At 38.5% G+C, this 24,808-nt stretch overlaps 3 protein-coding genes across 6 annotated transcripts; 2 read left to right on the top strand and 1 right to left on the bottom strand.

Moving 5' to 3' along the window:
• Window positions 1–8,665: 8,665 nt before the first annotated feature.
• On the top strand, window positions 8,666–9,703 carry LOC136412933 (RNA-binding protein 7). Its single transcript, XM_066396202.1, has 2 exons — window positions 8,666–9,105; window positions 9,163–9,703. Exons 1-2 carry the CDS (start codon window positions 8,756–8,758, stop codon window positions 9,491–9,493), a joined length of 681 nt encoding a protein of 226 aa, XP_066252299.1. The 5' UTR covers window positions 8,666–8,755; the 3' UTR covers window positions 9,494–9,703.
• Window positions 9,605–19,213, bottom strand: Fmr1 (synaptic functional regulator FMR1). Of its 2 annotated transcripts, none has more exons than XM_066396189.1 (13): window positions 19,178–19,213; window positions 18,311–18,421; window positions 17,882–17,934; window positions 16,257–16,410; window positions 16,035–16,198; window positions 15,749–15,982; window positions 15,513–15,686; window positions 15,325–15,436; window positions 15,121–15,279; window positions 14,839–15,064; window positions 11,109–11,303; window positions 10,887–11,048; window positions 9,605–10,658 (listed from the first exon to the last, which is right to left on the bottom strand). In XM_066396189.1, exons 1-13 carry the CDS (start codon window positions 19,190–19,192, stop codon window positions 10,483–10,485), a joined length of 1,935 nt encoding a protein of 644 aa, XP_066252286.1. In that variant the 5' UTR covers window positions 19,193–19,213; the 3' UTR covers window positions 9,605–10,482. The 2 variants fall into 2 exon arrangements, with proteins under 2 accessions (XP_066252286.1, XP_066252287.1); XM_066396190.1 differs by having other exon boundaries at window positions 15,121–15,264.
• Window positions 18,973–24,722, top strand: LOC136412925 (WD repeat-containing protein 44). 3 transcript variants are annotated; one of them, XM_066396186.1, is made up of 18 exons: window positions 18,973–19,126; window positions 19,741–19,940; window positions 19,990–20,190; window positions 20,245–20,355; window positions 20,419–20,588; window positions 20,644–20,856; window positions 21,227–21,348; window positions 21,401–21,487; window positions 21,540–21,712; window positions 22,077–22,268; window positions 22,323–22,492; window positions 22,549–22,737; window positions 22,789–23,036; window positions 23,385–23,535; window positions 23,588–23,703; window positions 23,788–23,978; window positions 24,030–24,313; window positions 24,362–24,722. In XM_066396186.1, the coding sequence occupies exons 1-18, from the start codon at window positions 19,062–19,064 to the stop codon at window positions 24,503–24,505; spliced, it is 3,027 nt and encodes a 1,008-aa protein (XP_066252283.1). In that variant the 5' UTR covers window positions 18,973–19,061; the 3' UTR covers window positions 24,506–24,722. The 3 variants fall into 3 exon arrangements, with proteins under 3 accessions (XP_066252283.1, XP_066252280.1, XP_066252281.1); XM_066396183.1 differs by adding an exon at window positions 21,772–21,798 and having other exon boundaries at window positions 19,990–20,355; XM_066396184.1 differs by having other exon boundaries at window positions 19,990–20,355.
• The last annotated feature ends 86 nt before the right edge of the window (window positions 24,723–24,808 follow it).

The following is a 24,808-nucleotide window of genomic DNA, read 5'->3' as shown; positions in this document are numbered from 1 at the left end:
TTTAAGAGAGAGATTTTAAAAATAATTAAAAAAAAAAGATAAAAATGAGCCCGTGAACTATTCTGAATGTAACGGGTGTATAAAAAAAACAAAAATCCTGATCAAAAGCGCTGTGGAAAGATTTGTGCTCATAACTAGTATATCACAATTTAATCAATTATCTCCAGGAGAAAGCGTCAAATTCAAATTTGAGTCCGCACTGATCTACGACATACGTGCACTAGCTAAACAGAATTTGTTTCAAAGTACTCTTGACCGGGAACTTTTACACACCCTCTGTAATCGCTGAGCATTTTTCTGCAGCACAGCGTTCCTGGATTACTTGAACGTTGATCTCTCCGAGAACTGCATGCTTCTACTCCGTTTAAAAGCGGTCACATCGATTTGATTGTCTGATGCTCTTCACCGCGTGTTTCGATAAGTTCCCTCATTTAATATCTGTAATTAAAAACCAAAATTATGGCACTGGCCTGAGGGCCAAACGAGCAAAACTCGCGGTGCAAATTGGAGTGATGGCGTGTTAAGTTACCGCCGGACTCGTCGCTAATAAGGCCCACAATCCCTGAGAAAATTATCGTCTTTTGTGTTGTCTCTCTTCGTCAAAAGCAGCTCGGTTTTTGATGAAAAATGCTTTAACCGCGTTTCTAGCAGATTTTCATCGGGCGAAACATTTCACTCCATTCATGGCTTCCATGTAAGGAGAAACTTACGTAATTCCGAGAGAATGTCAGACAAGCGGGGCTCGAGAGCCATTCATGTCTAATACTGTTAGTATAAACAACACGGTTTTACAAGATTGTATCTATATTTGTCCATTTAATTTGCAATGCTAATTCTGCGCTAAACTTCCACGTGACTGAGGTTTTGGCGCAGGCCAAAATCACCTCTTTTTCTATAGTTCGACCGTTATTTCCGCAGAGGGTTTAATTGCATTTAAATTAGGGGGTTCACCCCGATAATAATTGTTAATTAAATCGCCATCCAGTAATTTACAGAGAACCAGCTCTGTCGCCACCTCGGGCCATTTTTCGAAATAAATTATTATAATCTCGCGTTTCGCGCGCATGATAAACCGAGTCCCGTGACACCTTTGATATACAGTGTATTACTGCAATTAGTTTTTCACTTTTTCAGACCGATATTAAGTTTCCTATTATCTTGAGAAATGAGTCCGGCCGAGGAATGACCACAAGCGACACCCGGACTCGTGTTTTGCCACTAAGTTCGGATTTATGGGGACACCTGGGACAGCGCCAATGCTACATCCCTAATAAGATGATAACGAACCGAGATTTGGTCAGCTTTCTAATTAAGGTAATTAAGAGACTAACTAAGTATTTAACGAACAGTACTGCGGGGACTAAGGCAGGACCGGCCCTGGAACTCTTCACTCATCGAGCACCTGCAGACCGCCATTTTGGACCGTGGAGCCATGGAAATAGCCTCCACTTTAGGATAGCGCAATTCCGGCCCTGATTTTGCCACCCGTTTCGCGGTCTATTCGCGATATGCGATCTTCAGGGAGGTAAAGTGATGACGATATCTTAAGAGGAGATAAACTGATAACGATTTTAAGTGGCTCCGATCGCACTTCACGCCAGTTGATAGGCATCTCTGCAATATGTTTTTTTCCGTCGGGGGGAATCGCTGTTAAGGGACGTGCGCTTAATCGACACACTCACTTTTTAATGGGCCTTGATTGCAAATAAACAAGTCTAATTCGTGCGCAATTAAGGCGATTTTATTGAAGAATCACCCACAAAAACGTCAAAACTGGAAAGCTAATTGGGCCAAATCTACGTGTTTGTTGTTGATTAAGTCCAATTAACCGGGATTTCAGAAGGAGCATTCAATTTAGCGATCGTTTCTCAGCAGGAATTGCGATTTAAATTACTTAAGTTGGCTTCGGGGCGTAAATCTTCGATTTTATGGGATTCAAGGATTTCGGAGTTCACTGGATGTCTTATGAATATTCAAGCATCAATATGGCCAAACTCCTGTCAGTCTTTGTCCAGATTTTTTCAGGCAATTCTTCCTCTTGGCAATTATTCGCCCACTCTGTATGATTCAGTCGGTTTGCAGCAGTACGATTGGTCGTTTGTTGTGCAGGTCCATTAATAAAAAGTCAACAAGTCGAGCTGATTGGGGTTTACTATAATAGGAAGAGGGCGCGGCACCGAGCGGAAGACGAAAACCGCTCACCTCAAATTTATATTCGTATGGAAATCTCTCGGAATATACAGGACGGCTTATTTCGAGTCAGTATTTTAATGTTTTGTTTATGTGTTTGTGGAGATTGCTTTATGGAAGTGTACTCGGTTTTTATTTTGTTTATAGGGCTTTCGTTCGAGAGCAGGAATCACCTGTACATATGGAAATTAAATTGTGGTTCCTCACGTTTCGTTGCGATGAACTTGAAATTCGTCGCAAAACGGTCCAAACGGCGTCAATTTGGCGGCGAAGTTGCTCCAAAGATCGACAATCCATCATGCACCCGTTATATTAGCCATTGCCTGGGTTTGTCACAGGTGATTTAAATAAAAAATCGAGCCAATGAAATTCAGTAAACTCATGTTTAACACAACTTCGTCCTAAACGTAAATCTCCCTAAACGAGGTAAACATAGCTAATTCCACCTTAAAGGTGCTCGAAACATATAGGCACCCCGCCATACAGAGCAAGCTACTAAAATTCCTTCCCTCCGGTATATTGGCAGACGGCTCGATTTGTTACTGATATTTTATGGCAAACGAAACATCATACTCGGATATAAATTGTATAAAAAAACACATTTAACAGAGCTACATCTTCAACTAAAATTATCTCTTGGATTCTTCTAATTGTAGACCCAGAAGGGGATGGTAACAAAATCCTATATAGTTGATTAGGTCGGAAACAAACAAAGAAAATTGGCGCAGAATATCCTTAACAATGTAAGAAGTTAAAAGCCAAGCAAAACATTTCATTTATCGCAAGGTTTCTGAAACATCGAATCAGTCAAAAGCGGCAACACACCACACTTGGCCTTCGCCACCGAGTGACAAACTTTTGCATAAAAAAAGAAAGTAAACACATTTGCAGCTTCATCCGAAAGTGGCACGTGATGGATTCCCTGAGCGATGTAAACGTAGCCAATTAGCATAAGCAGGCAACCCGTCACACATAAAACCGTCGTGATATACCTCCGTTATTTTATGGTAGACGAGTAGGTAAGATATTTTATGTCAAATGAAATATGATATTTTTATCCTTGCATACGCCTTACTCAATACACGTTGGAACAACTACAGCTTCCACCAAAACTGGCATATCAACGTTCAACCGAAACTAGCTGAACGAGATAAACATAGCCTATTCGGCCCTAAAGTTACTCGATTTATTATTATTCATGACAATCCGCTGAGCCACTGCTTCGTCATCGTAGCAATTGGCTAGGTTTATTACAGATATTTCTCGTGATTTGGAGTGGCTGTCGTTTTCTTCCGGAAATATTTAGTCCTATAAAGTCCGGCGTTCAAATCATTAAATTAGTATACAGAGTGTCCGAAAAATGTATCAGTAAACTATAAAGGGTGGTAGAAGACATCAATACCAACTTTTTTCTTAAATAAACATGCCCGCAAATGAACTCTTTGAGCAGAAAAAAAGCAATGTCGTTTTTCTCATTATAATCATTTTTTGTTCATATTAGACATTGTTTTATTGACAAATAAACGATGGCGCACAGTAATTGTTCTAAATGTTGACCATTTGCTTCAATACAATGATTGCACCATCGGTTCATTGACTCGCGGGCCCTATGGAATATTCCGGGAATAGCTTCTAGATATGTGCAACTGGCCATTATTCTTGCTAAGAGACATTGCTCATTACGAATAGACGTTTCGTAGAGCAAAGATTTGAGATAATCCCACAAGAAAAAATCCAGTGTATTCAGATCAGGACAACGCGCGAGCCAGGCTGCAGAACCTTCTCTTCCAATTCATCGGTGCATATCAGTAAGTTGTTCAAATGAGAATTTAACATCTATTTTCAATACAAATTCTGATTTAAAAGTCAACAAAATGAATGTTACTATGCCAACCGAATAATCATAATGTACAAATAATACCTACTACAGTCTTGAAATCGGCACCTTTGTAATGTCTACTTGTGATTAAAAAAATATTTGTGTTGCCCAACAGCAAACGTAGTTGAAATAAAAAATGTTTAACGAAAAAGTGTGGTGTCCAACTAAATTAAGAATTAATTTAGCTACCACTCCTTAAAGTTTGTCGGTATATTTTTGGGACACCCCGTATTTAAGGCTCATATGCAGTTGCATCCAAGAGAAGAATTAAGGTGGGCACTCGTGTCAAAGGAATCCTTCATGCCCTTAAGGGGTGGTTGAATGTAAAGGAGTAGGAAGTATTAGAGATGTGGGTAAAATCATGAAATAGGATGACTTCTCTGGTTTGGACACTTGCTTCTGGTGTCTCTCGCTACATCCGCCACTGAAAAAATCATAGAATATATTATGCGGATTATACAGGGTGTCCCAAAACAGTGTCTAATGCAAAACAGTAAAAATTCAAAATCGGCCAAAATAGATATAAAACGTGGTTAGAAACGTATTAACTTCCTAAAGTCTCATGGTTTCGTGCAGCTGTAAATGTAAGCCTATAACTAATACTCTTCTGAGTTGTGCCGACGCCTAATATTGGTAACCCATACTACATGAGAATACGAGAATGAGATGATTTTAGACTGTTGTTTCTTCTCTGTTTTCTCTCTGTACCTGCATGTTAAATTTTCCTTTCTTCGCATTTCACCACCTCTTCAAACTACAATCAATATATATTCTAGAGAAGACCTTTCCTCCAATAGGTAAACGTATCATAATTTTTTTCAATTCCACTATAATCATAGTACCAGGAAAGGACTTAAACACACTACGCAGAGAAGTGGTTATTAAGGCCAACTGAGTGTAACCAAAACGACTACGTTTCTCACACATACAGTCACTCCAAGCGTAAGCTATGACTTTCTTGAAACTACCTCCCAAAATTTACCGAATTAACCTGAATTAACCCAAAAAAGCAGAACTGCTTGAAACATTCCTGTCTCGGAAACTCTTAGTATGACAGCTTTGCGCTTTTGAAAGTCTTTAATCTGCGATTATAAAAGAATGATGTTCGTGACGCCCTCTGAATTTGAAACGAATGCAAAAACCCTTGCAAGAAACGCAGACCGCATAACAATAAAAATCGCAGCAGCCAGTTCGACATGTGTACTTAAATAAAATCTGCACTGGCATATTGACACTCCCTTCGACCGTTCTTCAGCATCTACCCACGATGTGACAGTTTCCTCCAAGCCCATCTGACCCTGGTGGCACGAGATAGCCCGTGACAGAGTTCATTCCACCAGAAGTGCCTCGTGTCTTCCATGGATCCTCAGCACTGCAACCCTCTTCAAACCCAATCAGATCAGCTGTGAGAACGCTTCAAGTTACCATAAGGAGATGCCAGTGTTGTAAAGGTAAATTTGCCAGATACGCCAGAAATTATGGAAGTTTCAGATGCGAGGGAATAGATTCTAGTAGAAACAACAGACAGTTCTTCAAGTTTATCATTCATTCACAAACATATGTTCATTCATCAGGCTCTAACGCCTCCCTTTCCCCCCGACAAGGCACCGTTCACCTTTTTCTGGTGTAAGCACGGCATTGCGCAAACCATTTGCATATCGTGCAGAGGAAATATACAGAGTAAGCCAAGAATAATGTATTTTTGACTAAGATTAGCATGTTTTCCTTCAATAATTTCCCTTGAACTTTCAATCTGCGATATCATAACATGCTTTTTAAGTCGGCTTCATTAGCGCAGATTTCCAGCTACCAGTTGCGGTAATAATCTCAATGGGCTGTTGCTTATGAATTAAGTTCTCTGCCCACGATTCTCTGTTTTTATGAAAGCATGAAGGCCGTCAATGTTGTAAACACTTTACTTGTTAATGAAACCTCGAGTTTCAGCAATAATAATCAATGGGTGAATTTTTCTTTGTCCGTGTTGTACAACATGCAGGTTTAAAAGTCAAAACCCACGGCATGAGATTAAATCGCACGTTAGTGCAATATGCTAATAATTAGGTAGTGTAGCATGCGGCCGAGAACACTCTTCGGGAACAGCCTTATGGCAAGGGACCAAGCCTCCCTCACCTTTCAGCATTGAGAAACTGGCAGTTTCATGAATGAGTTGTGCAAGCCTATACCGAACCAACCTACGTGAGATATTTTATATTCACCAGACTTATTAAGTTTTATTTATGCAATTTATGGCATATTCTCCTAAAATTATTACTGTTATTTTTAACTGGGTACGCCTTTTCCTTTCCCCTCCTCACGAGGTACCCAACCCACGCTCTGTTTCATTCATGAAACCTACGCGATGGCCTTATTTTGATACTTTTACTATACGATAAGTACGATGCATAGAACAATCTAGGACCAAACAGTGTAATAATGGGTCTTCTTAGCATATGGCTGTATATTTATGAAATTTCTCGTTTCCTTTTATGGGAGTCCCCATAAAGCAGCTCTAGGTTGTTCCCCGACAAGTAGATATTTTCACCGAATGTTGCTGTGAAATTTATAGTGCATATCTTCGAATTTGAGAATTCTGTGGTGAAATTTCAGCTATCGTTTAATTATGGAAGAGTTGGTTTTATGAAGCGGATATACGAGCGAGATAGCGAGGAATCACGTCTTCAGTTATCTAAAACGCGTGCCAAACGGTCGTTTCTGACAGAAAGCTTTGGTCATTAGCATCTATGCTTTAAACCTCCGCTTTCAGAAAATACCGGTTTCATGCTTTTAGATACAGGATATTTTAATGGCATAGTTTTGTTCCGCGTGTCGTGTCCCGAAGGCTTTATTCGCAACACCGCACCGAAATGTCCGCTCGTAGAACGATCTCCTGCTTTCCTTCGCGATTTTTCATTATTAACATCTTCAAACCGTATAAGCACTAATTTTCACCTTTGTTTCGAGTCTGACAAACGAGAAGACCGCAAAAGCGCCGAAAGCCGATTAACTTTATAATTTCTCATCAACGTCCCATATCGCGAGTTAGCAAATCCGAAGATGGGAACAATTAAACCCGCTTGTCTTTCACGTCCAAAGGGGGCTCTAAAGTGCCCGCTCAAGGGGGGCGCTCCTAATGACTGACCCGTAATTATAATAATTAATGCCGTTTTGTTAAGTATCGCCATTGCCATACCTTACCATCGAATGTAGGTACAGGTATAATTAGCCATTCGAGAGTTATCGCAGAGTTTCTTGTGGTGGGACTTTTGCAACCCCCTGTTTCGGTAGGGCATCCTTCAAGCAGTGTGAATAATCTAAGAAGACTTGATATTTGCACGCTCATCATCATCATTAAGGTCTTTAATTGCGTAAAACGCAATAAATGATGAAATTTCAGTTTGTTATACCTCTCTATACCCAGCAGTTCGTTGTGCGTTGGCGGAGGCTGGCGCCAACCTCTTTGGACGCAACTTTCATCAAGTCGGACACGCGCGATTCACGGTCAACGGTTCTTTGGGATTTGTCTTTGTCGTCTCTCCTGTATACATTATGTATTTGCCTAATTTGTGAGGCCAGGAAGTCAGTTTTCTTAGCAAAATATATCTGGGTATCAATTCGATTTCTTGTTTTAAAAAAATAAACAATGAAAATCTTCAGCTTAGAATTTCAAACAAAGGACGCATTTACTACTTGCAATGAGTCTGCAACCAATTTAACGTCGCCATAATGTCAAGAACAAGCTATAGATCATTTCTTTAAGCTATTAAAATCTTATGGCAAGTAGGTTAATGTTAATACTCTTATTATAATAATACTAAGTACAAATGCCTAGGCCATTAAATGCATCATCTATGATTTTATAATCGTCTCGCTCGCTTTGTCTCGTTATTCAAGTAAATTACTAGTTTCTCGAAATTGTTGTTTACCACGTACATATAATATTGTTCAATACCAATAAACTTTAGCTATAGTTAGAAAAGTTATTGGCTCCCTTAGTACGACACAATGTCTTTAGGACCGCAAGCTCAATGTGGTCCGAACATGAAAAACCAGTCCAAGGTTTGGCGGACCATTTTTTAAATCCTGAATCCCGGTAAACACCCTCGGAATATGCAATATTTTAGTAATCAGTTTATTATTGCACTAGGTGGTGCACTGATATAAGTAGAGATACCAGCATTTCATTTATGAAAATTAAAAATTATTCAATTTAAAGGAATCAGAACGTAGAAAAACTTTACTTCACCATATCATCAAGAAAAGTTTCTAGGATTCGGAATTAAAATGAAAATATTATTGAAAAGTTAGCAAGTGTAAAAACTTCTCTGTTTGTTGTTACAGAACCAATAAATATATTTTTGAAAAAACTTAAAAAAAAAATAACTAAGACTTGTTTATTATAAAGTATCTTAATTTTTTACGTTAACAGTCAGACCATGATACTACTAAATCCAATGGTATACAACTAACAATACAGCTCAGTATCTATGTCCTTTATTATCTTTCATTCTAGACAGAGATACAAACTTTTCTAATCGTTTACCAACTGTCTCAAAAGCCACACGTTTCCTGTCTAGAATAGACATCATTTTGGCATTTCGATTCCTTTCGTTCCTCATACCCTAAATGAGCTTTCTAACCAAATTTTAAATTATCTAATTGTAAATAAAAAATTAAATTACATTAATAATGGGCGACGCTAAGACCGTCTGGGTGGGTAACTTGTCTAATCAAATCACAGAAGAATTGCTCTACGAACTGTTCCTACAAGCTGGTCCAGTCGAAAGAGTGAAAATTCCAACTGACCGAGAGGGTAGACAGCAAAACTACGGTTTTGTTACTTTCAAGCATGAACCCTCAGTACCATACACTACTCAGCTTTTCCAAGGAGTACGGCTTTTTGACAAAACGTTGAATATTCAGCCGAGGAATGGAGGACCCCAACGAGACAAGCAGGATATGTCTTTGCACCAAGTACAAAGAAGTTTTTCATATCCTGCAGATGTTTCTAATGCTTTTAGGCCGAATGAGCATACAAGGCATTTATAAGTCGATAGCAAAAATCACAAATGATCTTTCATATGGATTTTATTTAGATATGATCAACAAGGGGCCAAAGAACCATACCATAGCATAGATGATTTAGCAAAAATGGGAAAGGCTATAAATATGAATCATAACTATCAGGAAAGCAGTAATGACTATGACCATGGAACAAACCATCGCTTCCAAGGCGAGAAACATTTTAACAGGCATACAAGTTGGCAAGGAGGTAAAAGCAAGAGGGACTATAATCACTCAAGGTTTGAGAATGCGCATGACAATGATAGGCACAATGATTATGGAAATAATAGAAATCATAGAAACAACTCTAATAAGAGGAACTTTGGTAGGAATAATGGGAGAAGGAATCAGCGGAATTATTGAGGTGCCTTGACTTGAAAAACTTTAATATTAGTTTTACCATTTTTGTATTAGTTACAAAGATGTTTATTTTTTTTACGAATGGATAAAAGCATAAAAAGAAAGCACATTCAGTACATTTACGTTTTTATTCAATGCAAAATTGTGAATAGTTATGTATAGCAGGAAAACAAAACTACAAATAAAATAATTTTAAAGAGCACCTGACCAAAATGAATTAAGATTGCTATTATTATCATTGAAAATGTAATTAAAAATATTTACATTGGTACATACTTTAGAGAATGAAAATCTATGCAATGTAAAATTAATATCAAGTTCTGTTATTTGCAATGCTACAAACTAGCGAACAGACCTTAAAGATAAATATAAATAAAAGAGAAAAAACATTAAGTGGCATAATATAACGAACTTACGATTCGAGTGTGCGCGACCACGACGTATTATGAAATTAGAAAAGTAGTAACGATTTTTCAACTCCCGCGATTTTGTCGTCTCACTAACACTGAGCAGTCTTCCAGGAACAACGTTTTTGGGTGTTCATCTCAGTTTCAGGCGCAAACTAAACACCTATGATGAGCAGGTTTCCTAATTTACGCGGCTCGAACCTGAAATGAGCAGTGCTACAACTAACCATATTATGATGTAAAAAAATCGGTTCACAGAACCAAGACAGTCCATCGTATCATTTAAGCTCGGGCAGCTGACCGCCCTTAAAATTCTTGACTACTTCGGGAATCTGTACACTTGTCGAGTCCGGTTACGCAACGTTTCGAGAGAACAATGAAAAACAACTTCCCTTTCTCGCACACCACACCGCAAACGAAAGGTAGTAAACACTGGTTTAAAATTAAAGAAAAATCTCTTCCTCCTCCCCCACTAGATAAACATCAAAAAGCAGTATTCTCTTCCAATGTTCGGCTCTGATTATGGCCGAGAGATCCACAATTATTGGAAGGCGAATAAAGATCTCAGATGATCATCTATTAGGTTTAAGCGCTCGTGCCATTAACCAATTGCTCTTTTGGTTTATCATTTCGCTTGGAGGGAGGAGGCCTGTTGTTGGACCGGGGTTTTCCACTAAACGGAGTAGCACCGTTTTGCTTTGGGATGTTATTGCTAGCAGGCGGAGGGTCGCTTCCTTCTGGAGCTTCTGTATGGTTTGCTACTGGAGAATAAGAATATAACCATAAGTATTATGCTTCTGATTTAATGATTATGGATATAGTGGGAATTGGATCGGTAAAGAAAATCAGCCATCAAAAATCTACGAAGAACTGTGTCAAATTCCTGTATAGTCGAAAGCATCCAAACTTGGTACATTTACCCATCACCATTTCTGAGGGATCCGATTCCCAAAATTCAAGTGAGGAATTTCATTTTTGCTCAAACTTACTTGCCGGTCGAGGGTTGCTATTATCGTTTCTAGAATCCTGGTCGTATGGCCTCTGATCGTCCCGTCTTTGACCTACTCTGCCTCCCTTCCTCCTGCGCCTACCCCCAATGGGTCGACTGCCGTTCTCTGGCCACGCTCCGCCTTCTTGGCTTGATACTGATTCTATATAAATTCAATAAAAATAAGAAAAACACTCCCTGCTGGACCAAAATCAAGATTAACCTATATCGGCACTGGACACCTCTTGACTATCAAGCACAGTTTCTTCTTCGTCATGGTTTCGGCGTCTATCATCTCCACGCCTGAAGCCATCACCCCTCCTGCCACGCCCTCCTGGTCTAGCACTTTCGTACCTGTTCAATCCCCTACGATCATTCACTCGTTCATCGGTAGTGTCGGGAGTTTGGTGACGTGAACCTTTAAATTTTGTTATGAACACAAATTTAGACTGAAAACTTATAAAAAGTGCAAAAAAAGCGACTAACATTGGAATTACGGCAACCCTTCGAGCGTTAAAACACCGCCTTTTTCAACGCACTACAAATCCATAGAACACCGCAGAGGCTACTCAAAACCCAGAAATGTGTTTTCTTGAAAGGGTACCTAAGTCCAATGCCGTCCGATCAACGAAAAAATAACCAATAAAACAGCCACATCATGGTTTTTTAATCAATTTATATTTCTAAAAAAGTCTTTCACAATTTAAAGATACGACACATTTGAGAGCCAGTCTTTTAGCCTAATTCTTACGAATTTTTTGGCAGAAGTCGCCTTTTGTTGTTTGTATTAGTCAGGACACCCTCGGTTAAGCTCGCTACCGGTTGTATGTGTGAGAACTCAAAAAATCATTGCCAACAACGCTTTGTGCGCAAACAACCGTAGACGAGGATGTCCTTATCAATAGTGTTGATTTAGCAAATTCACAAATGGCACATCTCAAACGCTATCTAGAGAGAATTTCGTTGTTACAACTCGCTCTTGCTAGTTTAGATTATGAAATTCCTAAGGGAAGAACTGCACAATGGCAACCCTCCTCGGGATAGCGTTGGAGATTTACAAAGTGTGACGGGACATGGCCTGGTTACGTACCCTTCCAGCAAATTTCACGTATTTTTAAGTTAACAACTGAGAGATACCTATAAGCCTCTTGGGGTTTACTAACTCTTTTATGTGGATACGTCGCGCCCTAACAGCACAAACGAAACCTTTTTCCCAATCAAATCAAAATACATTCTTTTATCCGAAACGAAGACGGCTGTTAAAACGCGACTTGCCTAAATACTTGACGATATAGATTATTAGGAGATGCAGATATAAGCCGAAAAGTTGTAAGTTGTATATTTTACCAGGCCCTGCAAATTGAACTAGCGCGACTGGGCCTTGTGGCTAACACCTGCACCTGACCTGTACAAAAAGCCTTGAAAGTTGACAATAGTTCCTTATTATGTTCCATGTTGCGAGTAAACTGTATAGGAGAATTTGGCTTCGAGGACATTTCAACGAGAGCCAAACTCTACTACACGTGGCTGCAACGACTAAGTAAAATAGTTACATTAAATGCTACACTTAATACAGCAAGTAAAATAACGAGATGCAAACGAACTTTAAGGATTTTCCTTGGGAGTTATCATAGAACTCCCAAATTTATTAGTTTCGACGTGGGGAGGCATTCAATGGTTTGAGAGTTTCAAGCGAATAATATGCTCATTATACCTCTACCTCGCTGACGCTGATGTATTGCCGATATATGGGTAATTCGCCTTCAAGCTTCGACAATAACTCGTTGAGAAGCGACAGGTTTAAGAATATAACAAAAGAAAACCTACCTCAACGGACCACTATGAATTCTAAATTAACTTAAAACACCGCTGACCAGACGTTTCTTACTAGTCTAAAACAGCTATGGATTTGTAACGGTTGCGATTTAATCAAAAACAAGTTATTAATTAAAACAATCGGAATGAGGGTTAGTAGATTGGCTAATTTTTTAGCTATCTTAGTAAGCTGGTCAGCCCAATATCGTATTTATAGTTATTAAAAGCAAAAAAAATAGGGAAAGTATGACGAAAAATAATGCAATATTGTAATATTTACAATAATTGTTTTCTACCGCGGTAGGTAGAATAATCACGTACTAAACTGGCTTGTAGGACCCAAATTTCTTAAAAAAAAAAACAACAGGAAAATAAACGGAATGCGGGTTAGTAAATTGGCAAATTTTTGAGCTACTTTAGTAAGCTGATCAACCCAGTACCGTATTAACAGTTGTTAAAAGCAAAAAAGGAAAAATATGACGAAAAACAATGTAATATTGTAGTATTTACAATAATTGTTTTCTACCACGGTAGGTAGAATAATTACGTACAAGACTGGCTTCTAGGGCCCAATTCCTTCACAGGCCTTAAGCGCTTAAAAGCCAGTCGAATATATTAAGATAGTGCAACTGGCAAAGCCCGAGTTCAAAATCCCTAATCCAAATAAAAATGTTACATTCTTTGAAAACACGCATAAAAATACCTCGTAAATCGTAAAAATGGTACCGCGGCTTCTTTTCGGTTCATGCTCAGAAGCAAATTCAAAAAGAAACCATCCAGCACCTTGATCAGTGTTAAGTTCCTCAAGACATGATTAAAAATGAGTCGTCGGCCGGGTCAGTCTATTAAGTCGTTTTGAAATTACGCATTCGTGTGGATCTGACATGGGAGTGACACGGGGCGAAACTAGGACTACACAATAATCATTAAATTGAAATGCTGAGCAATGATGCGTAGTATTAAATAACTTGACTTGGATTGAATGGGGAGATCTCGACAATTTAGGAGCACATTCTCCATTAAGGCAGGAGTGATGTCCCTATGCACGAAAATTCTATATCCCTCACAATAGAAAATTTGGCCCTTGATGTGGTAATCGCAATAGGAATTTCTCACTATTATGACGACGGTAGAGCAGATATAACAAAAAAATATATGTTTCATTGATCATATTATATCCTAGTTATTATCTTCGCACTAATTATAAAATAATGTGGTAGATACAGGGTGTGCAAGAAAAGAATGATGATTTTGGAGTGAGGTATATTTTTTTTGTAGACGTTTCCCAGACCGACGGTAATCTACGCGGAAAAATTCATGCCAGCTTGAACATCTAGATTTGTCAGCGTGTAGAACTTTCAAACCAGAATTACACTGACAATTATTTATACAACTTTCGTTGCGAATTAACTCACATATGTAAAACTCCTTGACCTTATATTTTTGTCGGAAATAAATTAGCGAAAAAATTCTCAAAGTTTTTCACAGATTTAGAGCTGTTCTAACTGTCCAAATTTTCAATATTTAGGGACACTTGTTCATATGAAATTTTTTTCTTGTTTTTTGATATACAACAGTGTTTCAAATTGGAACTTGTTAAATCAGAATATCATATTGTAGTGAAATGTACCTAGCCTGATATTTCTGAAATAGTAAAATTGTATTCTATATCCCCATATACCGTGATTTTTAACTGAGACACCCTATACCGTGTTAGATATACGCACCTTTGAGAGCTCATTAGTTTTCGGCATAAATTACCTCACTCCTAGACTATATTTTTAGCAAAAATTGGACCACACCATCAAGAATTCCCACAACCCATTTTTAAATTCGTTTCGCCCCTAATAAAAATGACAATTCCCTATACAAAACCACACGTTAGACAAGAGACAGAGGCGGCCACGCGGGCGTCGTTTGTACCCACGGGCGGCCGCAACACGAAGCTGAGCCACGGCACATTTCAGCCGAACTGTTTGCGCATCACTTGCGGTCGCCCGCCGGATCAACCGTCCGACCCCGCGCGCTGCCCCCTCTTGGGATGCGCCCGTTAGGTGTGTAGCCGCCTCTCGGAATGGGCTTATTGCGACCTGGCCGACTGTCAATGTTATTATAGTCCGATTGGGACTGTTGCGTACCCTGCCCGTAACGGTCGCCTTGTCTGGGGCCGCCCCGACCTCTTCCACCTCGACCACCTCTGGAACCTCCTCGGGGTCCACGACCGTCCATGTCACTACTGTAGCCACGGTCCGAACGACGCCCACTCATGGACAACGATTGCATCGAGCCCAAGTTGGAACCGTGGTGAATGCTGCGCAGTTGTTGATCGATTTCTAATTTTTCTTGGCGCAACTGTTCCACTTCCTATTTAGGTAAAACAATTGATTAAAACTTGAAGCTTGCCTGCTTAGTCAATTTACCTTAAGGTGAGCTAAATGATACTGTAAAAGCACTTTCGCGTTGGATATACTCTCCACCGTGCCTACAAAGACAAATGGGACCTGCCCTTCCTCCCGCGGAATGGTGGGCTGAGGCTCGTTATCACCCTCAATTTTAACCCTCACCTGATTGGCGAAACCCTATTTTAATTATAGGCTGCACAAAATGCTTAAACAAAAGCTTACCACTCCGCTCTTATCAACAATTTCTTGAATAATCCTGCCGTTCTTGCCAATTACTTTGCCTACTAGAGTCCTGGGTACCTGCAGTGATTCTTCACTATACTCAAGCATAGACCTAAAATCAAAAATTAAATTATATAATTTATGCGTGGTCTCTATCAAATGAAAATGGATAAAATAGGTATACTCACCTCGCCTTTTTAACCGCCTCATCAGACTCCCCATAGATTTTGAAAGTACACGAGTTTTCCTCTAATTCGATGTTCGTAATACCCTCAATTTTTCTTGCCTGTTGAATATTTGCCCCATGAGCACCAATCGCCAAACCCATTAGATCTTCTTTCACATGAAACTCGTCTGAATACCTACCCAACCCAACAAAATCAAAATTATAATAGCGCCTACCAATACTCCTACAAAACCTTACCCTCCAATTGTGGCTAGTTTCGTACTTTCCAGTTGTCTGGCCGCCTCTTCCGTCCTCTTCAACAACAAGACTTTTTGAGAGAGGCTTCGGAAGTGCATGTCCTGCAAAAGACCCGCCCGTTTTTGACTGGTCTCGCAACTAGAAATTACCACCAGCACCGCCTTTTCTGGGTTGTAGAAAATACGGCCGGCACCTATACCCTTAGCGAACTCCTTGTGAGTATCCTTTTTGCAGCTACAAATGAATAATTTAGGACAAATACTCTAATCGGCAACCCGTCACTTACTAATCCCGAACATCTTCAGGTACCTCAATTTCAAATTTATGAAACATGGTTTTGTCGATTGGAGGGTTGGTGTTCTTTTGCCTAAGTCGATCATTGCTAACGATTTCCGTGTAGGTGTTTTCCCAGCCGAGATATTCCAACACATAGAAATCACCTTTCATCATCTATATAAAGAAATTTCATGATGCATTTCCAGCAAAACACACAAAAGTGTTTAAGTACCTTAATTCGGGCCTTCCACCAACCATAACCTTCTTGGTTGTTTGACCTAGAGAAAACCTCGACTTCCATGTTTTCGGTGAACTCCACTTTGACGTCGGTGGCTGCGGGTGGCAGCCGAACTTCTTCATAAGGAAACTTTGAATCAGGCTGCCACCTAATGACATTTTAATAATGAGTGCAGGAAAAGTCTATATTGTTGACTACACAGAGGTCAAAACGTTTCAGAAAGCCATGATTTGGGGTGAAATGTATGCTTACATTATGAAAATATTAAAAGTAAATGAAAGAATTGAGGTCACTTTTCCAGATTAGTTTTGAAGAATACTTCATGGACAATGCGGTATTAACCATTTACAACTGCATTAAACAAGTTTAAATGAACAAAAGATAAATAAAAAACGGCTATCTGCACAACCCTGTGTGCGACTTCAAACCATGTAAATATAGCGGTAATTATACAGTATTTATTTTCGTAATGTACATATGTGTATAGCTCACACATTTTTTCTCTGAGATGTCTTATTTTAGAAATAATATAATATGATGAAAAAAATGTTAACTTTTCCTTCTTAAAATATTTTAAAAACCACGTTATCATGGTTTTGGATTCCAGTGACGGCGTGCACTGTAGTATATGATGCAATGTCGGTAAGGAGGATGACTTCATGTTTACGTTTAATGGCATTTTCAAGCAAATTGTTATTTTTGAACGGATTTTTAATGAGATTGTCGTAAACGTTTAAGATAACTAAGTTGAAGAGATTTTTGAGCTACTGTAAGGACTTGAAGTGATTTGTATATTATCTAAGAGGTAGATAAAAATCCCTAATTACAGTTGGCTATTTTGCCAAACAAAAGAAATGCTTCATTTTGAACTCAAGTATCAGCAAAGTCTTAGAAAATAAAATATAAGCTCAGAGACATGTTTCACAGGCAAATTTCAAAAATATTCCAATTTCCCAAGCAAAAAACCTTGAGATAATAAGTTTTGGGCAAAAATCTGATTTTTCCAAAACTTATAATAAAAAAACAAAAAAATAATTTTAAAGTTTAACACCCTGTATTACAGTTATCACCACTTTTCACTTTCATTTAAAATAAAGAGTAGCGGAGTGTCAATGTGAGAAAACACCCGGTATAATGCAGTCAAATTTGGACTGTTTCGACAAGAAACAAAACTTTTTTTGGCTTAACAGAACAATATAAAAAAACTGTGAGAAGGGAAAGCTAGTTAAGATGAGGCATGAAGTCATGCTGAACTGAAATATAAAAGTTTTAGTCTTTGCTTCAGGCCAAATTCTTATTTTTAAATTTTACAAAAACCACCAAAACTTTTTCTTCTTCAAATGAGTAAATGAAAAGGTAATTAATATCATATACAGAAAAAAAAGAAATGTGTGATATATTTTCAATTTAAAATTATTTATTAAGCACTTTAAACAGGTCAAATTATTGAAACCCTGATAGCTTTAGTGAGAGCATAATTTCTCTGAAAATAGGACTGCAACTTGACAAAGATTTTTTTGTTCAATGATTTTATAAGTACTACATTCGCATCCTTAATCTAATGGCAGTACCCCACTACTAGCAATATGAACTTAAGAAAATAAAGGAAAGAAACTTACTCATCCTCAAAATGGATCAGAACTCCGTCATCGAAAACATCGAGAATGAAGCCCTGAAATAGAGAGAAAACGCTATAAATGGGGCCCAGTGTGATTGTAATCCGATACTGCTTCGAACATAACCTTGTGCAATCGGGGGCTTTAAACAGCTTTTCACTGAAATTCTCACCGAAAATCAGTGAGACCCTATTTCTAACACGCGAAATGGGGTACAATTCTTTATGTTCCTGGACACATGGACTGTATCACGCCCTGTCAAACGGCCATGGCGTCAAAAGAACCGCGTTCGCCCATCGGGAAATTGTAAAAAATCGTCACGGAAAAGCAAGTGAACCCGCAAATGGCCAGTGAAAATCAAAGCTTAAACATCGACAAGCCGTTCGCGGGCCCTCCGAACACACTTTTTAATATACTTTGTGCAATACCGACCTTATAAAGAGTCCCATTTTCGCCGACAATTTCCACAGCAAAATCCTCCATGTTGGTTTCTCTTTTCGTTGAGGAAACAGCCTTGAGCCGTGAGGTCGCACGGCTGGCGCTCTACGTTGAAAAAACGAAGATGACAGAATTAATGCACAGAGCCGTATTAAACTTGCACAGTCTATTTAGTTTTATCCATTAAAGGTATTAGAGACATATTTTCAATTAACGTCTAATTTAACATTTAAATACTAAGGAAACTTCTGCACTACTAGGAGTAAAAAATCATTTTTAGCCCAATTTTTAAGTAAATATTTTTTATGACAATACATTTTTCTATTTAATCCAACTCTGTCGCAAAGCCTCTCCATTGGATAAGCAGATGCCTGTTTTACCGGCAATTTCAATAACAATTGATGTGACATTGACACTGACAGTTGCTTGAGGAAGGAAGTATTTTGATCCTTTTAAATAGTAAATATCAAATTAAAGGATGATCATTTAAAAAAAAAACCAAGAAAGCGTTTAAATATTAAAAGCATGTCTAAAATCAATTCTGTTAATCAGATGTTTGAGGATAAATAGTGGACTGCTCAATCAACGCTCTACGTTTACAGCTCGCCGCATACTGTGAGTTATTTTTTTTTTAGTGATCACCCATTATAAACTTTTTTAATTATTGCTTTAAACGTATTACCAACTTTAAGTTAAATTATCCCAAATTCTCAGTCTCTGAAGATGTCAGTATCTCAGGCCAACAATGTCTAGCGGTAGCGATTCTGAAGAATTTTACGATGCAGAAGATAACACTCCCATCAGCTCAAGGTACAAACACTCATTTCTGAATCATTCCTAATTTTAACAGATTATACTCACTATTAAATATTTCATAAATTATTATCTGATATGTAGACGACTTTTTAATAAACACTGACACTTTGACAAATAATTTTCAACAATAGAGACAATCAGCCTTTGTAGCTGGTAACTTGTAGGTATCTTGATCTTTATTATGTGAGCAGGAATCCAGGATGTTACCAAAGGATTAGTTTATCTTCATACCACACAAAAGAGCTCTAAATAGGTGTGTATTGAATTCGTGGGTCGAGAGACAGAGATAGGAATTCTGCATGTTGCACAGAAATGTATGGTTAAAATAGTCAAGAACATTGAGGGCTGTCTCCCCAGGAATAATTGAAATTAAATTGTAACTTTGTAGATACCAAATTCCTTACTTTTACAATAATAAAAATTGCTACTTGCATGCCAAGTTCTATGTTTTGCCACTGAAAATGGATCCCAAAATATCACAGATGGAGTTAGCTTATCACCATCCTTTTCAGTTTTTCTAGTGATGATTTATATGTTTTACAAATTGCTATTACTTAACTATCAACAAGTTATTATTTAAACTTCCTTTTTATTTTATTTTTCCACAGAAATAAACCTAGAAAAGCATCAGCTGAAAGTCTCACCAAGAGATCTAGCTCTGTACCCAATTTTCTAGACAATAAAACCAACAGACCTTCAAACTCTCAATATGAAAATGCAAAAAATTTCAACATTGGGGAAGACCGTCACGTCTTCCTTGTACCTCAAGCCTCCCTAGTACCAACAAGCAGCAGAAAAAAATTCCTAGGTAAGAACAATCTTTCTGCAAAGCTGCTCTTCAATTATGTACTATGTAGAGCTTAGAGAAAAGCTGCAGCATGATGATGAAGAAGGTTGCGGCAATGTCACTCCACCCAGTCAAACCTCTTCAGTTGAGGGTGTTTTTGCTGCTGCAAGCAAAACGTCACATCCTTTTCGGATCATTGAACAAGACACAGTCAGCTTGCAGAGCATAAATTCTTTAGGGCGATTAATGAGAGTTATCAATAATAATGGTGGTATATGGTTTCTCTGTGGTTCATATTCAGTGAAGTTAAATAGAAACTTTGCAGACAGCTCAAGGAAAACCATGTCCATCTCTGCCTTATCATCCAGTTCTTTAGATTCAGAGTCAACACAAAGTTCAAAGAAATATCCCAGCACTTTTGCTCTGTCTTCTGCAGGTAAACAACACAAGAAAAAACAAAGGTGAAGCAAAATTATAATTGTGTGATGTGCTATAATAGGGGTGCAAGGGAATGACATAGAAAAGTCCGTTTCAACTAAAGTTCAAGAACCAGATGTTGTTGCCAGTAACAAAGTATCTAATCCGCAACTAAAGTCAACGAACAATGCGCCCGTGGCACCTCCCAGGCGCAAAAAAGGGAAGGCTCCAAAAAATCCTCAGGCATTAACAGTATGTCTCCTTAATTTTCACTTTAACTAGGCCAAAGAATTACCTCTTATTCCAGAAGTCTGCTTCCAGTACCTCTTTTCCAATTCAGGCAGAACCTACTCATGCTTCCACTGCTGTCAGCACCATTGAATCTTTGACTCGAGAAATTGAAAGACTTCCATCAATATCATCAATAAAATCCCATAAATCAGACAAACTTGTGCCTCAACATTCAGATGACTCAAAGAGTTCTACTTTAAGAAGTGGACATTCTTTGGACATCACTCAGGTAAGGCACAATTTCCAATTTTCTTCCCACGCAATTAAATTTAACCGGTAATTCTGTTTTATGAATTATTAGGCTTTGGTGCCTAGTTTTAGATTGAGGAACTCGTTTAATTTGTCAGGGGTACGTTTGTGGATTTAAGTTTAATAAACATAAAGCAGCCGCAGTCTTATCTATTGTTGCACTGCAAGCTTCAGTTGTTGTGTTTCGTTTGGTTTTAGCGTAAAGTAAATCATAACTAGGCAGTGATGGGGCCAGTACTGTAAATTATGTCTGGCTTATTCATATTGGTCTCAGTGTGGCAAGTGATCTCAAAGCTTTTCTGTGCAATTTGTTTTTTACGGAATTAAATAAGCTTATTTCTCACTCGCAGATTACCAAGGGTCATTTTGTGGTTAGACCCATGGACACTGAGAGCTTGAAAGCGCAAGGTTATGCCTACGTTCCTAAATCGTCAATATGCGAGCAACCAGCAACTACATCCGTGTACGAAAGGTGATAATCTTATTTTTTATCGTTTCACAACTCTTCATCGACTTGCTTCTAGGCCTCTACCTGCGGAAGTGAACTCTAGTGGTAGCAGTAAAACCTCGAACAGAAGCAGCCTGGGGCATTACAGCTTGGGTCCTCATAGGTAGGGTTAGGGTCAATTTAATGTACATTTTAATTTTAAGCTGAAATTTTAGAGGAACTCACCAACCCTGCAGTCGTCAGAGTTCCAGGGATCGAAGAAAGTCTGCGGGAGACGAAAACCTCTTGTGCCCCAGCAATCTGAAGGTCCGAACCCATACGGATTCAGGAAAACAGCTATCAGACCTAGAAATTTTGGAGCAAGTTACAGTTTTAAATTTAGATACTGGTGAGTAGTAAGGTGTCCGTTTTTGTTTATGTTACCTTTGATTGTCTTTCTTTTTCAAGAGTCGTATCTTAAAGAAAAAGCTTCGGGTAAGATTGTTGTACTGGCGTTCAACTGCTTTAGCGATTTTCACAGTTGTGCTCAAACGCGAGTGTATTTCAACACTAGACACCATTCTTTTTCTATTAGCGTTATAAATGCACTAACAGACAAGGGCTTGGCTAAGCAAAATTTGTAAGTTCATTAGCTTGGCCCTTCAGTAAGGCACTAAACCCATAGTTCTTTATATCAACAATGTACATACAAGCGTTTCCAATCACCAACACGTGTAAATAATAGTACCTCGCTCCTATCCTGCATCTTCTAGGCGAACGGATTCCTCTGAGCGTAGCCGAAGACAAACTGCCTCAATGCATCAACCCTCTGACTCTGCATATTATGAGATTAACTTCCGAGTACCTCAGTTCTTCCAGAATGGAAAAAGATAAGGAAAGTGATGAGGAAAGCGTCGATGCCAAAAAATCTGATATTCCTATCGTTGATGATACTGAGCCTGGTGGTAAGTGAAATCTAATAAATTTTAAGTGGATCTGAGTTTTCACTCCATATTTAGGCATGAGAAAACGAACTGCTAAACTGAAGCGTCTTATTGGAACAAACGTGAAGAAAGCAATGCACAAGGCCAAAAGTATCGCTCAGGAGGTGTCTCATGCACGACATAAAGAAGACGTAATTGATATTGTCGACAACGTACATCCTGGAGAGCAGAGCTGCAAATTAAAGGTTAAATTTGAGCAAAAACTAAAAGACATTTCATGCAAAGCCTTCTCTTATGTCAGGCCTCAAATTCCCATAAAGGTCCCTATGAATTTGAGAAGATCGAGCACTTTCAAGAACTAAAAGATAGTGAATATGAAGGGTCTATTTGGTGTATGAAATTCTCCAGTTGCGGTCGCCTCCTAGCAACTGCCGGGCAGGACAAGATTTTGAGAATTTGGATTGTCAAAGATGCGTTTCCATTTTTTCAGGTATTATTCAATGTTCTCTCCAGTATTGTATCTTACATTGTGACTTAACAGGACATGCGCACAAAATACAACGCAGAGAAAGTATCTCCAACTCCTTCCCAAGAATCTCTGGCTTCACACCATTCCACCGATCATTCCAATATAGCCGCTTTGGAGAGTTTAAGTCGGGAAGAAGCCAGTCGCCTAGTTTTCATGCCCAGGCCGTTTTGTACATACTCTGGACACACTTCCGATTTGCTAGATGTGTCTTGGTCCAAAAACTATTTTATATTGTCTTCCAGCATGGATAAGACAGTCAGGTGAACGCTTTTAGTTAACATGTTTTATAGAATATAGGATGGTCAGATTCGAACTGTTTTGACGGGAAATTCTATTTCTAGAACAGTTAAACGAAATGTCTTGTGCTCAAAAGGAGTGCTCTGAGGAATTGTTAATGAAAAATGTTTCATTTTCCAAAAATAGCAAAAACCCAAAAATACCCTGTATCTCTAGACATCGAAAATACAATGATGCAGTTTTTTTCAATTTCCCAAATTGTCAATTTAACTTAAATAACTCACTTTGGTAATAAAATTAAATGCCTTTAGTTTTTTCGGTCATCATGTCTTAAGGGTTAGTGAGGTAATAAGATTATTATTATTTTATAGATTGTGGCACATATCGAGAAAAGAGTGCCTCTGTTGCTTCCAGCACATAGATTTCGTTACCGCCATAGTGTTCCACCCTAGGGACGACCGGTACTTTTTGAGCGGGTCGCTGGATGGTAAGCTGAGGCTGTGGAATATACCCGATAAAAAGGTGCGAAAAACAATTAAAAATGGGGGAATAAGACATAACTATAATTGTTTAGGTGGCCGTATGGAATGAAGTGGAAGGAAACCCAAAACTAATTACTGCCGCGAATTTTTGTCAGAATGGAAAGTTTGCTGTAGTTGGAACATACGATGGGAGGTGCATCTTTTACAGGTTAGAGTTAGTCACTGTAAATCAAAACTAAACATCTATTCTATATTCGTGGAAGAGGAAATAGTATATGAAATTTGGCTTTAGTACGGACCAATTAAAATATCACACTCAAATCCATGTAAGATCGTCCAGAGGGCGCAACGCCGTTGGAAGAAAAGTAAGCGGAATTGAACCCATGCCTGGAGAGGACAAAATCCTGGTCACCTCCAACGATAGTAGGATTCGTTTATACGATTTAAGAGATTTGAATGTGTCTTGTAAATATAAAGGAAAAGGTAATAGACAAAACACAGTAAATACAATACAAATGATCCGAAAATATTTAGGATATGTAAATATCAGCAGTCAAATCAAAGGGAGCTTCAGTCATGACGGCAAATACATAGTAAGCGGTTCGGAAAACAGGGATATTTATATCTGGAAAACCAATCACGATTACGCAAAGTTCTCTTCAGTGAGACGAGATCGCAACGATTTCTGGGAAGCGATCAAAGCACATAATGCTGTGGTAACTTGCGCAGTGTTCGCCCCCAATCCTGAGGCCATAATAAAAATGTTGGAGGAGAATCAAATAACGCATTCTACGGGTAGTGGGGATGATATTAATAAGGTAATTTTCCTTTAAAAATAAAAATGTTTTTCTTAGTGTTTATTTAAGGTTGAAGATCCGGTGGTGGAACAACATACCAAAGGATGTAGCGGTTATGTGATGGTGTCCGCGGATTTCAATGGGTGTATTAAAGTTTTTGTCAATAAAACCAAACCAAAGCATAGTTCTTTGCCGGTTTCAGCTATGGCATAATTGCCAATACCGGAACAGTATCCAAATAGTCATTAGCATGTTTTCAAGTGCAATAATAATTTGTATCTTGTTTTATTTTTGGTGTATAGTGATGATAATAATTTAGCGGGTTCTAATGCTATAGCACGAATAATGCATTAAAACTGAAGGTGATATATGATCAAGAATTAAATGTGCATAATTGTTGATATTAAAATAAAATAGGATGAAAGACAAATGCGTGTCCTCTTCTTAAATCACTGATCTATCAAATATGGTGGCTAATTCAACAAAATATCTGCCTATGCAAATTTTCACTAAAGA

Source organism: Euwallacea similis, chromosome 13 (assembly GCF_039881205.1).
Source record: "Euwallacea similis isolate ESF13 chromosome 13, ESF131.1, whole genome shotgun sequence".
NCBI lineage: Eukaryota > Metazoa > Arthropoda > Insecta > Coleoptera > Curculionidae > Euwallacea > Euwallacea similis.
Note: the sequence above shows the minus strand (reverse complement) of the source record. Positions and strands in the feature narration are given on the sequence as shown.